General features: G+C 34.5%; 1 protein-coding gene across 1 annotated transcript; it reads left to right on the forward strand.

Moving 5' to 3' along the window:
- The first annotated feature begins 639 nt into the window (after positions 1-639).
- Positions 640-10,780, forward strand: LOC127842474 (MOB-like protein phocein). The gene is made up of 6 exons (XM_052372003.1): positions 640-757; positions 6,826-6,989; positions 7,292-7,421; positions 8,119-8,198; positions 9,192-9,303; positions 10,111-10,780. The coding sequence occupies exons 1-6, from the start codon at positions 689-691 to the stop codon at positions 10,234-10,236; spliced, it is 681 nt and encodes a 226-aa protein (XP_052227963.1). The 5' UTR covers positions 640-688; the 3' UTR covers positions 10,237-10,780.
- The last annotated feature ends 2,353 nt before the right edge of the window (positions 10,781-13,133 follow it).

The raw sequence follows: 13,133 nt of genomic DNA on the forward strand, positions 1-13,133 counted from the left end.
TTCAATTTTACAAAATTTATCCTTTACTTTTGGTGTTCTAAGGCCTCTTTTATAGACCTTTTATGGAAAACCAAAAAAACTCGGTCTTAAAACCGAATATGACTCGTATCCACGTATAATAACGAAAATACCAAATATGAAAAAATAAGAAATTATTGATGCTATTTCTGCATTTTTAATAATACATTTATTTCGAAATTCGAAAACACACAATACGTGTTAAGTAGATCCGGTAAAATTGTCTTAAAATTTAGCATTTCACCAGACAAGGCTTACATAACCTTAACCATGGACTTATACAAACAAATGTTTTAGATAACTATTCAATGATAATAAAAAATATTGTATGTTCTGGTATACCATAAGGCCTTTTCGGTTCACTTATGTGGCCTTTTTGGTGCGGCCTTTTTGGGAAGGCCTTCTTTCTAGGTCTCCAGTCAAGTTCGGGACATGAATTTACAGCTACACAACTGAAATGTCAAGTAAAACACTTATATGTTCAGTCGATCTAAGCATAATTCATATTTTAAGTGTTATTTTATTCATATAATCATTTTAATAAAAATGTGTATGAAAAGCAATAACTAATAAATTATCTGATCATAATCCTGTTGTATCAGTCATGTGCAAGGATATTAGTCATATACGGTATTTAGTCAGACCCGTCCCGCTAGGTGGAGACTGCAAAATGAAAATGGCAAAAGTAAATAGCGATGATGCAGTAATTCGAAGGAATCGTCCTGGAACAAAGTCAGAGGTACATGCATTTTCACATCACATACAATCGGTGTCACATTAGTCTTGTTTGTGTAAGGATTATTTCAATACATTTTGCAATATGACACATGTTTTCGCGATAGATTCTGTTTGACAGATTAGATGTCAATATTATTTTGTAACTTACTCAAGTTGTAACTGCATTAGTTATTCTTTATTGGGGATAAATTATTGCTAAATGCAATTCAACTATACTCAAACCCGGTTAACTCGCGGGTCGAGTTGAGTTGCGGTATTGGAAATTGTCCTTTAATGCCGATAAATGTAAGGTCATGCAGGGAATAATCTACATGTGCGTTCCGCGTCTATGACGCACAAATATCAAAATAGACGCATTGTTTTGAAATATGTGCGTCCACTCGGACGCATTGCTGAACTGTATCCGTTAACGCATACGCGAATCACGATAAGTACGAACCATCTTGTGTACGAGTCAAACGTGTAGCAATGATTGCAGAGTTTAACCGAATGAGGCCTGAAGACTCCAGCAAGTCTTTTGATTGGCTCTAGTCGAGCCGCTGATGTATAATATGAACCAATTAAAATCGACCTTTTAAATATAATGTGTTATGATATTTTCTCGAGTCCCTGGATGAAAATCTGCTTTAACTTTGTGTAACTTAGTCATAAATAATACAGAAAAAATGCCTGCGAAATAGTTGAAGCTTAATCCAAAACAAACAAATCTAAACTTTAATAATGGTAGGTCAACGGCTCGCAATTCAGACGTAAACAATAATATTATCAAGCTCGCAATTCGGATGTTAACAATATTATTATCATCGATTTGAATCAAGTTGAAATGTTATAACAGGTTACATTCATGTAACAGATAATGTTATAGCCTATGTGAAGGCAAACAAGATAGTGATAACTCTGAATTTTTTTGTTGTTGGTTTCAACAAGTTTTTGAGATTATTACAAGTTTAATGCAAGTATAGTTTTTGAGCTAGTGTGATTTAGACATATTTTCTTCACTACTTGGTATCTTTCAAAATTTGGGACCCATTCGTTTTCAAGGTGGACTCATTAATTTTGGCCTGGGACTCATTGGTCTAAAATCTGCGAGTTAAGGGACCCATAGATAGTAAATTCTAGATTATTCCCTGGTCATGCACATAGGAAGTAATGAATAAGTGTTCAGATACTCTATGAGAAAGAAGGATGGAAATTTTGTTTATGTTGAATCTGTGACAAATAAGAAAGATTTGGGAATAACTTTTGATAATAAGCTCAATTTTGATCAACACATTTCTAAATTCTAATATCACATGTAAAGCACAAAGAATACTAAGAATGATGCACCAAACATTCGAATATCTTGACAAGGACATGTTTAATCATTTATACAAATCGCTTGTTCAACCCACATTGGAAAATGAATCTAGTGTAGGGTCTCCACATTTGAAAAAACATATTAAGAAAATTAAAGATATTCAACAAAAATCTACCAAAATTGTGCCAAACTTGTTTCCCCTTCCTAACACTAAGAGATTGAAGGAACTTGGTCTAGTCACCTTGGAGTATAGACGTGATAGAGCTGATATGATCCAAGTGTTCAAATCCATGCACAATATTGACAGTCTGAAATGGGACAAACTGTTCTCTCTTTCACAAAATGATTTGCGTGGTCATTCCTGGAAACTCCAAACACCAAAGAATAAAAAGAGCATCAAATTAAATTCATTCTCAATTAGAGCTATTTCATTTTGGAACAGTCTGAGTGAAGAAACTATTTCTTCAAATAATGTGAACCTTTTTAAAACTCGACTGAACAAGGAAAATCGGAACGTTAAACAATTTGTACCATCATGTTATGGGCACAATGAAATTAATTAGTTATATATCAATTCTGAGAAACCTACAAGAAGACCTTCATAAGACGGGCCAAGATAGCTTAAATGCTAAAATTATTGCCCTACGATCCAGGTATCCAGGTATTTCATTAGCGTCCTCTGGATTTTGTTTAAAAACAAACCAGCGTGACCTTCTTGTTAAATTTGACAGAAAACATCTCTTGCTACAGATTGGAATCAATTTTTGGTAATTAAATGTCGTAAAACTCAGACTTTAACAACATTTGAATTTGTATAGTTCAGTTAATTGTCATAACGAAAAGATACAACATTACTTGAAAATAAGTGTGCTATAATTTATTTTATTTGATGTCTTAAATTCCTTATATTTAAATTGTTATATACTGAAATGATTGTTACTTTCAATGGTATGTCAGAGCTTTGATTATTCATGTTTAATTTAAAATTGGTGCTGTTTAACCTATTTGCCACGAATCTCCTGGGAGAAAAAATGAACAACAATGGCGGACAGTGGTGTTGGATTTGTTTCTACGGCAGTTTATACATTGAAGGATTTTCGTCATAAAAAGGCAGTTGTCCAATAAAGTTTGATAAATATGATTGTCCTTTAAATCATTTATCTGATATATGAAGATGGTTTCATGGCGCAAGTGAATAGTCCTCAAGTACCGCGAGTCAACCAGGTTGCAGTTTAACTTAACAACTCGCCCCCAAGCCAACTCCTCTCAGGAACATTCGCCCCAAAATATGGTCAACTCACACCAACTTTTTTGGACTACTCGCGCCAAACATAGGACAACTTTTCTTTTATGTAATGAATTACTTTATCATATAAAGAAGAGATTGTATTGAAAATATATTTAATATGGTATGTTCTTGTTGAGGTGTGGGTCCTTTTAAGTTTTTGAGTTATGGAGATAGAGATCGCGTGAAATCCCTTGATACAATGTTCCCACAAGATGCAGTTATAAAAGTTTTGACACAGTCACATCGTTTTGCAGATAAAAAAGCGACAAAACAGTCAAATATTGTAATGATTATCATAACTCGATACGTTCTTATCAAATGTTTCCTCCTTTATGTTTTGTTCATATACAATGCTATCCGGTAATCTTGCGCAGTTAAGGGTCAATCGGTTTAAAAACATGTTCTTTTATAAATTGACAGGATAATATCTAAATTTATTATTAAAATAAGAAGTTCATGTGCTTATTAACACAAAAATATCTGATTAATTCAGTGAAGAACTGTCCGATTTGATTTCAAAGCAAACATGACTCACCTCATTTTCAAACTATCACAGTGTCCGGTAATCTTGCGCACTTGGTGTAGTGAACCTCATTTTGGCAAAATTGTAGTCATATGGTGTCCAATTAGTGACAAAAATAATCCAGAAAATTATTTAAATAATCAGTTTGTAAAACCATTCTTTATGTAATTGTTTTGGTTATAAGCTGTACTTCGGTTTCTTTGATGATGGTGGTGGCATTCTGTTGACTGTAGCAAAATAATCAATAAAAATATAAAATGATTGATTTCTAGCGTGAAAAAAATGTTTATGCATAACAGGTTTAATTTTACCCTGTTCATGCTTCCATAGTTTGCAGAAAATATCAAAACTAAGCCTTTGCGCATGCGGAGATCATACCAAATGTGGTTTGAAAGAATGACGGGGAATGATGACAATGTCGTCTGATGCGATATATTTTCAATGGCCAATAAATACCATAACTGATCGGATATTGTGCAATGGAATGTGAAATTACACGTTGGATTTATGAATTCTTAATTTTACGTATGAAAATGCTAAAGACTGCAGGATATTTGTGAATCATTTCAAATTTATCATAAGTAGGTCAGTGTTTACGATACATGTACATGTACAATTTATAGGGATGACGCAACCGGTTTTTGCATGGAATACATACCTTTTAAATCTGTTAATGCTTAAAAAAAGTAAAATTCCATATTTCATCACTAAAGAAAACCATTCGTCGTCTGCGAAATTCCAAACTGCTGAGTGCTCAAGATTATCTGAAGCGCAAGATTACCGGATTTAACTGTAGTGTTTCTAAGTTACACAAAATTGTTTTATTTATGAGTATTTTCTACACATTGTTCTTTGCACCATTTTGGGAATGGGGCCTGGTCCCTTTGGATTGGGAAAAATCACAGGGTTTTCACTTAAATTGGGCAATAAGTGTTGTTGTTGTTTGTTGTTTCGCAAACAAATGCTTCAAAATTGAGAATAAAAGTGCTTGCAGTTTTATATTAACCTAGGTACAGCGTATAACTCTAGATGGATGAGAGATGAACTAAATGTTGAGATCTAAAAAAAAATAATATATATTTTTATGCCCCCGGATCGATAGATCGGGTGTATATTGTTTTTGTCCTGTCTGTCATTCTGTCCAAAACTTTAACCTTGCTTAAAGTTTGATTACTTTTGCAATATTGAACATACCAACTTGATATTTACCATGCATGTGTATCTCATGGAGCTGCTCATTTTGAGTGGTGAAAAGTCAAGGTTTAGGTCATCCTTCAAGGTCAAAGTTCAAATATCATCGTATTTTTCTTACCTAAAACTTTAACCTTCGTTAAAGTTTTATCATAACTTTTTTAATATTGAACACAGCAACTTCATATTTGGCATGCATGTGTACTCTTGGAGCTGCACATTTTGAGTGGTGAAAGGTCAAGGTCATCCTTCAAGGTAAAAGGTAAAAAAAAAAAAAATCATTTCTCCAATCAATCTCTTTCTTACTTCTCGTGGAGCTGCACATTTTGAGTGGTGAAAGGTCAAGGTCAACCTTCAAGGTCAAAGGTCAAAATATCAAAAACATAAATTTTCATAACTTTTTTAATATTGAACACAGCAACTTCATAATTGGCATGCATGTGTATCTCGTGGAGCTGCACATTTTGAGTGGTGAAAGGTCAATGTCAAGGTCATCCTTAAGGGTCAAAGGTAAAAAAAGCGGCGCATTAGGGGGGCATTGTGTTTCTGACAAACACATCTCTTGTTTAACCTTAAACTGGGAAATTTTAGGTCCCATTTGAGAAAAATATACCCTTTTAAATTGGAGATGGGTCCAATTTTCTAAATTGGAGAAAAAATTAAGGATCACAATATGAACATATGCTGTTGACAAGTATGTAAAACCGGTGTGTAAAACCAGTTTGGATTGTTTGTAAAAGCATTTTTTAAATCAATTTAGTTCTACTGGTCTTACTCTTGTTATGAATGATTTTTAGCATAGTTATTGTTATTTGCCATTTAATATTTGCAAAAATGTATTAAATTTCAAAACAAAATCAGACGTTTGGGGCTGATCTTTTAAGAAGGGCAGCAGGTAGCTATTGGCACTACCTTGCGGAATGCATTTGTTGTTCAATTGTTCACTACAAAATTCAATAATTCTTTCAGATTAGCCCTTACTCATGTGTTCACCAGATTAGACATAATGTTTTTAGTCTTATTGCTTATGTATAAATTATACCTCGTGGGACAATAATCCGTATAAACATAATATACTGCATTTACCCAACTTGTTAAATTAAAGTACAAAAAATCCTTATTGCAGCAAGATACTTTTCCCACAAAATATTTCAAGATTATTTCGGGGAAAAATTCTTAGTCTTAATGATTATTTCAGAAATTTGGTACTTTAAGGAAAGTGAGGCTATATTCTGATGAGGAAGATAAATGCTGCTTTCAGAATGTTGAAACTTCAAGGGTAGTGAAATAAGATAATTGAACATTTTGCTTAAATTGCCATAACTTCTTTATTTATGATCACATTTGATTCATACTTTAACAAAACAACACTAACCTGACATACCACAATGCACTCCACCCAAACCATCCCCCATGCCCCACCCCAGAATCCCCCCCCTCCCCCCAAAAAGATTTTTTTTCCCCTTATTTTTGAAAGATCATCTATTAAATGACCACACACACACATTATACCCTCCACCCCCCTCTCCATGATGGCTTACATATACTGTCAAGCACTCGAATAGTAGAGCCCGCTGTCCTCTGACAACTCTTGTTTGTTAACTTGCAGATTATGCACTTTTAGACAAAAATGGACACAATTTTCATTCCCTTTGGTAATTTTCATACAGCAAATGGGAATGTAGTTTTTCTTCAATTGGGAAAGTACCTTTTACGGGTACTTTATAAAGAAGGGAAAAAATTGCTAGATAAAGATAAAACTACTTTCAGAACTGGTGTAACTGGCCAGATGAGAGTTTTGAGGAGATGGACAGTACGCTGGCAGTACAGCAGTACCTACAGCAGCTTATTGCAAGGGACGCCTCATGTGTGGATGAGATACTTACACCACCGGAGGGGCAAGATGAGGGAGTCTGGAAATACGAACATCTTCGGTAAGAAAGTCTGAGAAGAGGGTTTTCTTGTTTGAAATAGTTATTGTGTATTGACCTTTTTATGAGAAACTTATACCAATAAACACTATGCTGTTGGCAAGAAATCTGAATTAGTTTCTATTTTTATAATATAATTAGTCTTAATGGGTGAATGAGTGTCGGAATCGCAAACGTTTCTTTACTTTGAAGGATCTGATAAATATTAAGGGATTTGAGGCTTATACTGAACCAAATTAGGGAGGGATGGGGGATCTTGCAACAACAAACCTAGTGTCTCAGGTCCTATATTTCTCCCTCCACAGCCAGTTCTGTATGGAGCTGAACGGTCTGGCAGTGAAGCTACAGAAGGAGTGTGATCCAGACACCTGCACGCAGATGACAGCAACTGAGCAATGGATCTTCCTGTGTGCTGCACACAAGACGCCCAAGGAGGTGTGTCAGATGTTTGGCTTTATTTTTAGCTCAGTTGTGTACAAACTTGTGCTGAAAGTTAGCAATTTTGTCCATCATATTGCGATAGGCTGTGTCTGGTATCTTCAACTTGTATCTGGTCTATGTGGATCTGGGTGAAGTGGGTTTGAAAACTTGTTCACTTGGTCATGTCTTTAGCAATTGTTTTATTTTGTATTTATTGTACATGGTACCAGTGGTTGCAATTAGCCTAAGTGAGATTGCAAAAAAATGAACAACCTTTTCTCATAAGACTTCTTTGGGATATTGTTATAAACACAAGATAATTTGATCACAGATAGCCAACTGGATATTGTCAGCCAACTGGATATTGTCAGTAATGCATTAAGTGAGATATACTGATATTGGCTTGATAGTTGGTGTGGATTAATGAGATGGTGATGCACTGCTTACTTATTTTCACTGTCAAATAAACGATACACAGCTTAACCCTAACCTACTAAGTGGTTGTTCACATAATTCTTGATGTACTTGGTGTTTCACACAGGGCAATAGAAGTTCCCAATGTGGTTTTTGGAACAAGATGTCTTCTTAGCTCTTTTTATCCCCTGCAATCTAACAATCTAGTCTTTTGGGGTTGATGGCCATATGGGGGAATCCTGATATATACACAATACAAATGTATGTTTCATTCACTCGTAAGTTACTGTTGTTTCAGTGTCCGGCTATAGATTACACCCGACACACACTAGATGGAGCTGCATGTCTCCTCAACAGTAACAAGTACTTTCCAAGCAGGTATGTGGCAACACAAGATGCTCTAAGACCCCTTAGAAAAAGAACGGGTATATTTATGGTCTGTTGTATGTGAGATGAAAACAAGTTCACTGAAATGTTCCTTTAGTGACCTGCTAATTTCATTATCAATAAATATGTTTTAATTTGTTGTTATTGACACAAAACCAAAGTTTGAGAAGGTTTGGAGTCACTCTGTTAGTAGGTAATTTTGTTGGTAATTTTGGCAGCAAAAAATGTTGTTGAGTGAATTTCCTCCATCTTTCTCAAGCTATGTATTTTAAATTTGTCGTGACCATAAAATTATACATATATCAGACACAATTTTCAAGCACGTTTATGAGTGCTTAAACTGAGACCTGGGTATTGATTCAACATAATAGATAAAGATTGATGAGAAACCTTTTCTTAAATTTCACAAGCAATGAAGAGAAACTTCAAATATGTCATCATTTTGAATAGTAGATCGCCAAATACAATTTTCACAATCAATGTTCTTATCTGAGTTGTGTATCCTTGAATTAACTAAATCCTGAGTGTGGCTTCAATATACAATTTTATTAGTTTTTGTACCCAACTAATATTACATTTTTGAAGCAATTGAAATGAAACTTTTAGTATGTTTTACAATTGAGTAATTTTAGTTGGACTGTGGTTCAGAACATAATCATGCACACTTATTCCTGAGTACTGTAACTTTCAGCATATGATGCCATTTGATGCCATGTCTGTGATAAAGCGGTGGCGTGCATTAGTCACTTATGTGGAAAATCATTTAGTTGTTTTTCTTGTTTATAAACGATTTATTTATGAAAAGCAAACCAGGGCTAGTTAGTTTTGTTGTATTTCGTTAATTGCTTTTAGTTTTGCTGTGTTTTAGTATTTTATTCTGGGCCTTGAACATGACATACTTAAGTAACGAAGTAAAAATGATGTATTGGGATTTTTTAGGTTTAGTCTGTATAATTGTAATACAACTTTACTATATTTTCCCAGGGTTAGTATCAAGGAGTCCTCAGTTGCCAAGCTGGGCTCAGTGTGTCGCAGAGTGTATCGTATCTTCTCTCACGCCTACTTTCACCACCGGGCTCTATTTGATGAATATGAGGTATGTGGATTGTTATCGTATGGATAAGCTTCTTAAATATTTAATACAGCATTATTTTACCAATGTTGAATATCAAGAATTTCTATAAGATATATTATTGGGTTTTCACTGTCCAATGTCAAGACATATATTAACCCATTTATGCCTAGCGTCCTGAAAAAAGGACATAGCAAACAGCATAGACCTAGATGAGACGCGGCATAATGCGGCGTCTCATCTGGGTCTGCGCTGTTTGCTTAAAGGAATTTCGTTATAAAATATTCTAAATATAGAAATAAGTATACTTGACATCCCTAATTTTGGAAATAAATTATCCAATTTAGAAGGATGGGAGAGTCCACTAGGCATTAATGGGTTAAGTGAATGCATTAACAGAGTTGTATAAGTGACAAGACTAGGTTTTCACTGTCCAATTTATTAAATGAATGCATTTTAAGTTTTTTTTGAAAGCAATACATTTGGGTTTTTAAATACATTAAGTGAATTCTTTAAAATGTTAAGTTATAGGGGTTTCTCTGTGCATGTCAAATATGTTAAGTTTATACACTAAAATATTTTAACATGTAAAATATTTAGTTTTTAACACGAAATGTAAAATTAAGTGAATGCATTAAGAATTAGTATTAGTTTTAAGATTGATGTTTGTGGTTGGAGAATTTGCCTGAAGGTGAGAATTTGTCCAATGAATACATAAATGGCGATTCAAGTTTTCTTTTGTACAAAATTTGGACATTCGATTTACATTTAAGATTGAAACAGTTTTATCCCTCTGACAGACATTGTGAATGTGTCCTACTCTATTTGCAGAATGAAACAAGCTTATGCAAGCGGTTCACCGTGTTTGTGACCAAATATGAACTCATGTCCAAGGACAATCTAATAGTGCCCATACTGGAGGGTCAACAGAGCCTACAGACCGAGAGCGAGGCTTGACCAGTGGTCAAACAGTCTGGACAGTGACCAAAGGTCAGCTAGAGTAAACCCTGGGTTTAATCGAATACATATAGTGAACAGTGGAAGCATGTCCGGATGATGAACAATGATCATTTAGGCCAAGTGAGTGGTCAGTTAAGTCAGGCCGGTGACCAGCGGTCAAACATGTATTATATTAGAGGAATATATTTATTTAAACGTCAGTGTTTTGTAGAATTGTGCTGTGAATACTTAAGATGAATGATCTAGATATATGTTTCAAGTAAGTTTGATAATGGGTTTGCATAAAGCCAATGGGAGCTTGGTATTGCGTCCGCTGATGAAATTATTTGTCACATTTTAATTTTGTAGTGACTAACCAATTAGCAAGTGCCGCTAGATGTCGATGCTCATGACATAGCCATCCCATATATGTGTGTCTGTCCATACCTCTGTAAACCATTTTTTGTCACTTATTCAAGTGCTAGAGACACTGGTTTTTATGCCCCCGGTAGGGTGGCATATAGCAGTTGAACTGTCCGTCAGTATGTCAGTTTGTGTGTATGTCAGTCTGTCTGTCTCTCAGCCCCCAAAAAAACACTTTAAAGTTGGCCATAACTTTTGCATTATTGAAGATAGAAACTTGATATTTGGCATGCATATCTATCTCATGAAGCTGCACATTTTGAGTGATGGAAGTTCAAGGTCAAGGTCATCCTTCAAGGTCAAAGGTATTTTTTTAAATAATTTTTCAAAGCGGCGTTCTCATGAAGCTGCACATTTTGAGTATTGGAAGTTCAAGGTCAAGGTCATCCTTCAAGGTCAAAGTTCAATTTTTTTTCAAAGCGGCGTACTCATGAAGCTGCACATTTAGAGTTGTGGAAGTTCAAGGTCATCCTTCAAGGTCAAAGGTGTTAATTTTTTTTAATTTCAAAGCATTGTGTTTCTGACGAACACATCTCTTGTTATTTTATATATATTTTTATTGAATATTCAATATCTTAAAAAAATCAATTGAGACTCTAACAGAGCTCTCAGATTATCATCTAAGCCACTGATTCTGTAGAGTGCATCTGTTTTGCATTTGTAAACAGTTAAGCGCCTTATGGCTGAAGTGATACGCGCTGTTGTAAAATGACGTTAGACAACATGAAGTAACTATAGTAATATTACCTGGTCTATAAACAACATCAGATTTAAACCATGTTAAATTCTATGCAATATATCATGTCCCGGTCAAGTGTACCCATGCTGATTAATTACCTTTTAATTCTTAAAAAACACTTTCATAGTTTATATTTCTTCTCCATGTGCCAAAATAGTTAAAATCTGTATTTTAAAATTTGAATATAAAATTTGCCCAATAAGAGAGCTATGCAATTTGTCACATATTCTAGGACAGCTCATGTATTTAATTTGTGCTATGGAAATAGATCCTAGGAACCAGATAAAAAATTATTGGAATCAGACGTATTTATTGACAATTAATAGTTTCTTTTTCTAAATCGTTTCATTTTGGTGATGATTGTAATTCTGCTGTGTCTTTGTTTAAACAATCTATAGCGAGTACTGTCTTGAACAAGTTTATGTGTGTTTTTTTCTTTGTTTATCAGTAACAGTCAAATGATTTGTACTTTCAAGATGTACAAATATAACACTATTGACGTTTATTGTGATCTTACGGTGTATGTATATGTATAGTTCAAAGTAAACAATAAATTCAGTGTACAAGAGGTCTTTGATTTGTTTTTTAAAGGAATGGTTACTTAATATATTCATAGATACCATGATATATCACAGTTTACTGAATTACTTTTATGATTATTGTTGTTTCTGTTTCAATAGAAATTCTAATTCTCAAATTGCAGCTGTGTTTTTGCACGTTTTACTTGAAATAAAAACCATAGCTCCACCTTCTCAAAAAAGTACGGTCCAGTTGGCTCTTCCACCTTTTCCTCATTATTTTATAACATGTTTCTCATAAGCATCATCAACATAATCTTCATTACTTTTAGCTTGACTTTTCAAAGAAAAATGAGAGCTATGCTACTCGCCCTCTTTTTGAATGAAAAAAGGTCAAGCTCAACCTTCAAGGTCAAAGTTCGCAGTATTGAAGATAGCAACTCGATATTTGGCATGCATGCGTTTCTCATAGAGCTGCTCATTTTGAGTGGTGAAAGGTCAAATGCAAGGCCATCCTTCAAAGGTCTAATTTTGCAATATTGAAGATAGCAACTTGATATTTGGCACGCATGTGTATCTCATGGAGCTGCACATTTTGAGTGGTGAAAGGCAAAGGTCATCCTTCAAGGTCAAAGATCAAGTTTTGCAATATTTGAAGATAGCAACTCGATATTTGGCATTCATACGTATCTCATGGAGCTGCACATTTTGAGTGGGGAAAGGTCAATGTCATCCTTCAAGGTCAAAGGTAAAATTTTGCAATAATGAAGATAGCAGCTCCATATTTTGCATGCAAACGTATCTCATGGAGCTGCTCATTTTGAGTGGTGAAAAGTCAAGGTCATCCTTCAAGGTCAAAGGTCAAATATATGTCTTCAAAACGGCGCAGTAGGGTGCATTGTGTTTCCCGAACACAGCTCTTGTTTTTTCTGATTTTTGAAATATCATCTAATAAATGACCACGCACCCACATCATTCGCCCTCTCCACCCCACACATACACAAAAATATTTTTGTTTTTTGAAACATGGTAAAAAAAACCCACACATTTTTATTGTTTTATTTTTGAAGACCGTCCAACCATCCCACCCAAGCTATTGCTATCAAACTTGAAATATAATCTTATTAGTTTGTTTTATGTCTTTAACAAATGTTCAATAGATTGTGGAAAATATACCTGAACTCAGAATCGTCTATTATGTCCCACTTCTTTAAAACATTAGCGATCATTATGTT

The sequence above is a fragment of the Dreissena polymorpha genome, chromosome 8, assembly GCF_020536995.1.
Source record: "Dreissena polymorpha isolate Duluth1 chromosome 8, UMN_Dpol_1.0, whole genome shotgun sequence".
Classification (NCBI taxonomy): Eukaryota; Metazoa; Mollusca; class Bivalvia; order Myida; family Dreissenidae; genus Dreissena; species Dreissena polymorpha.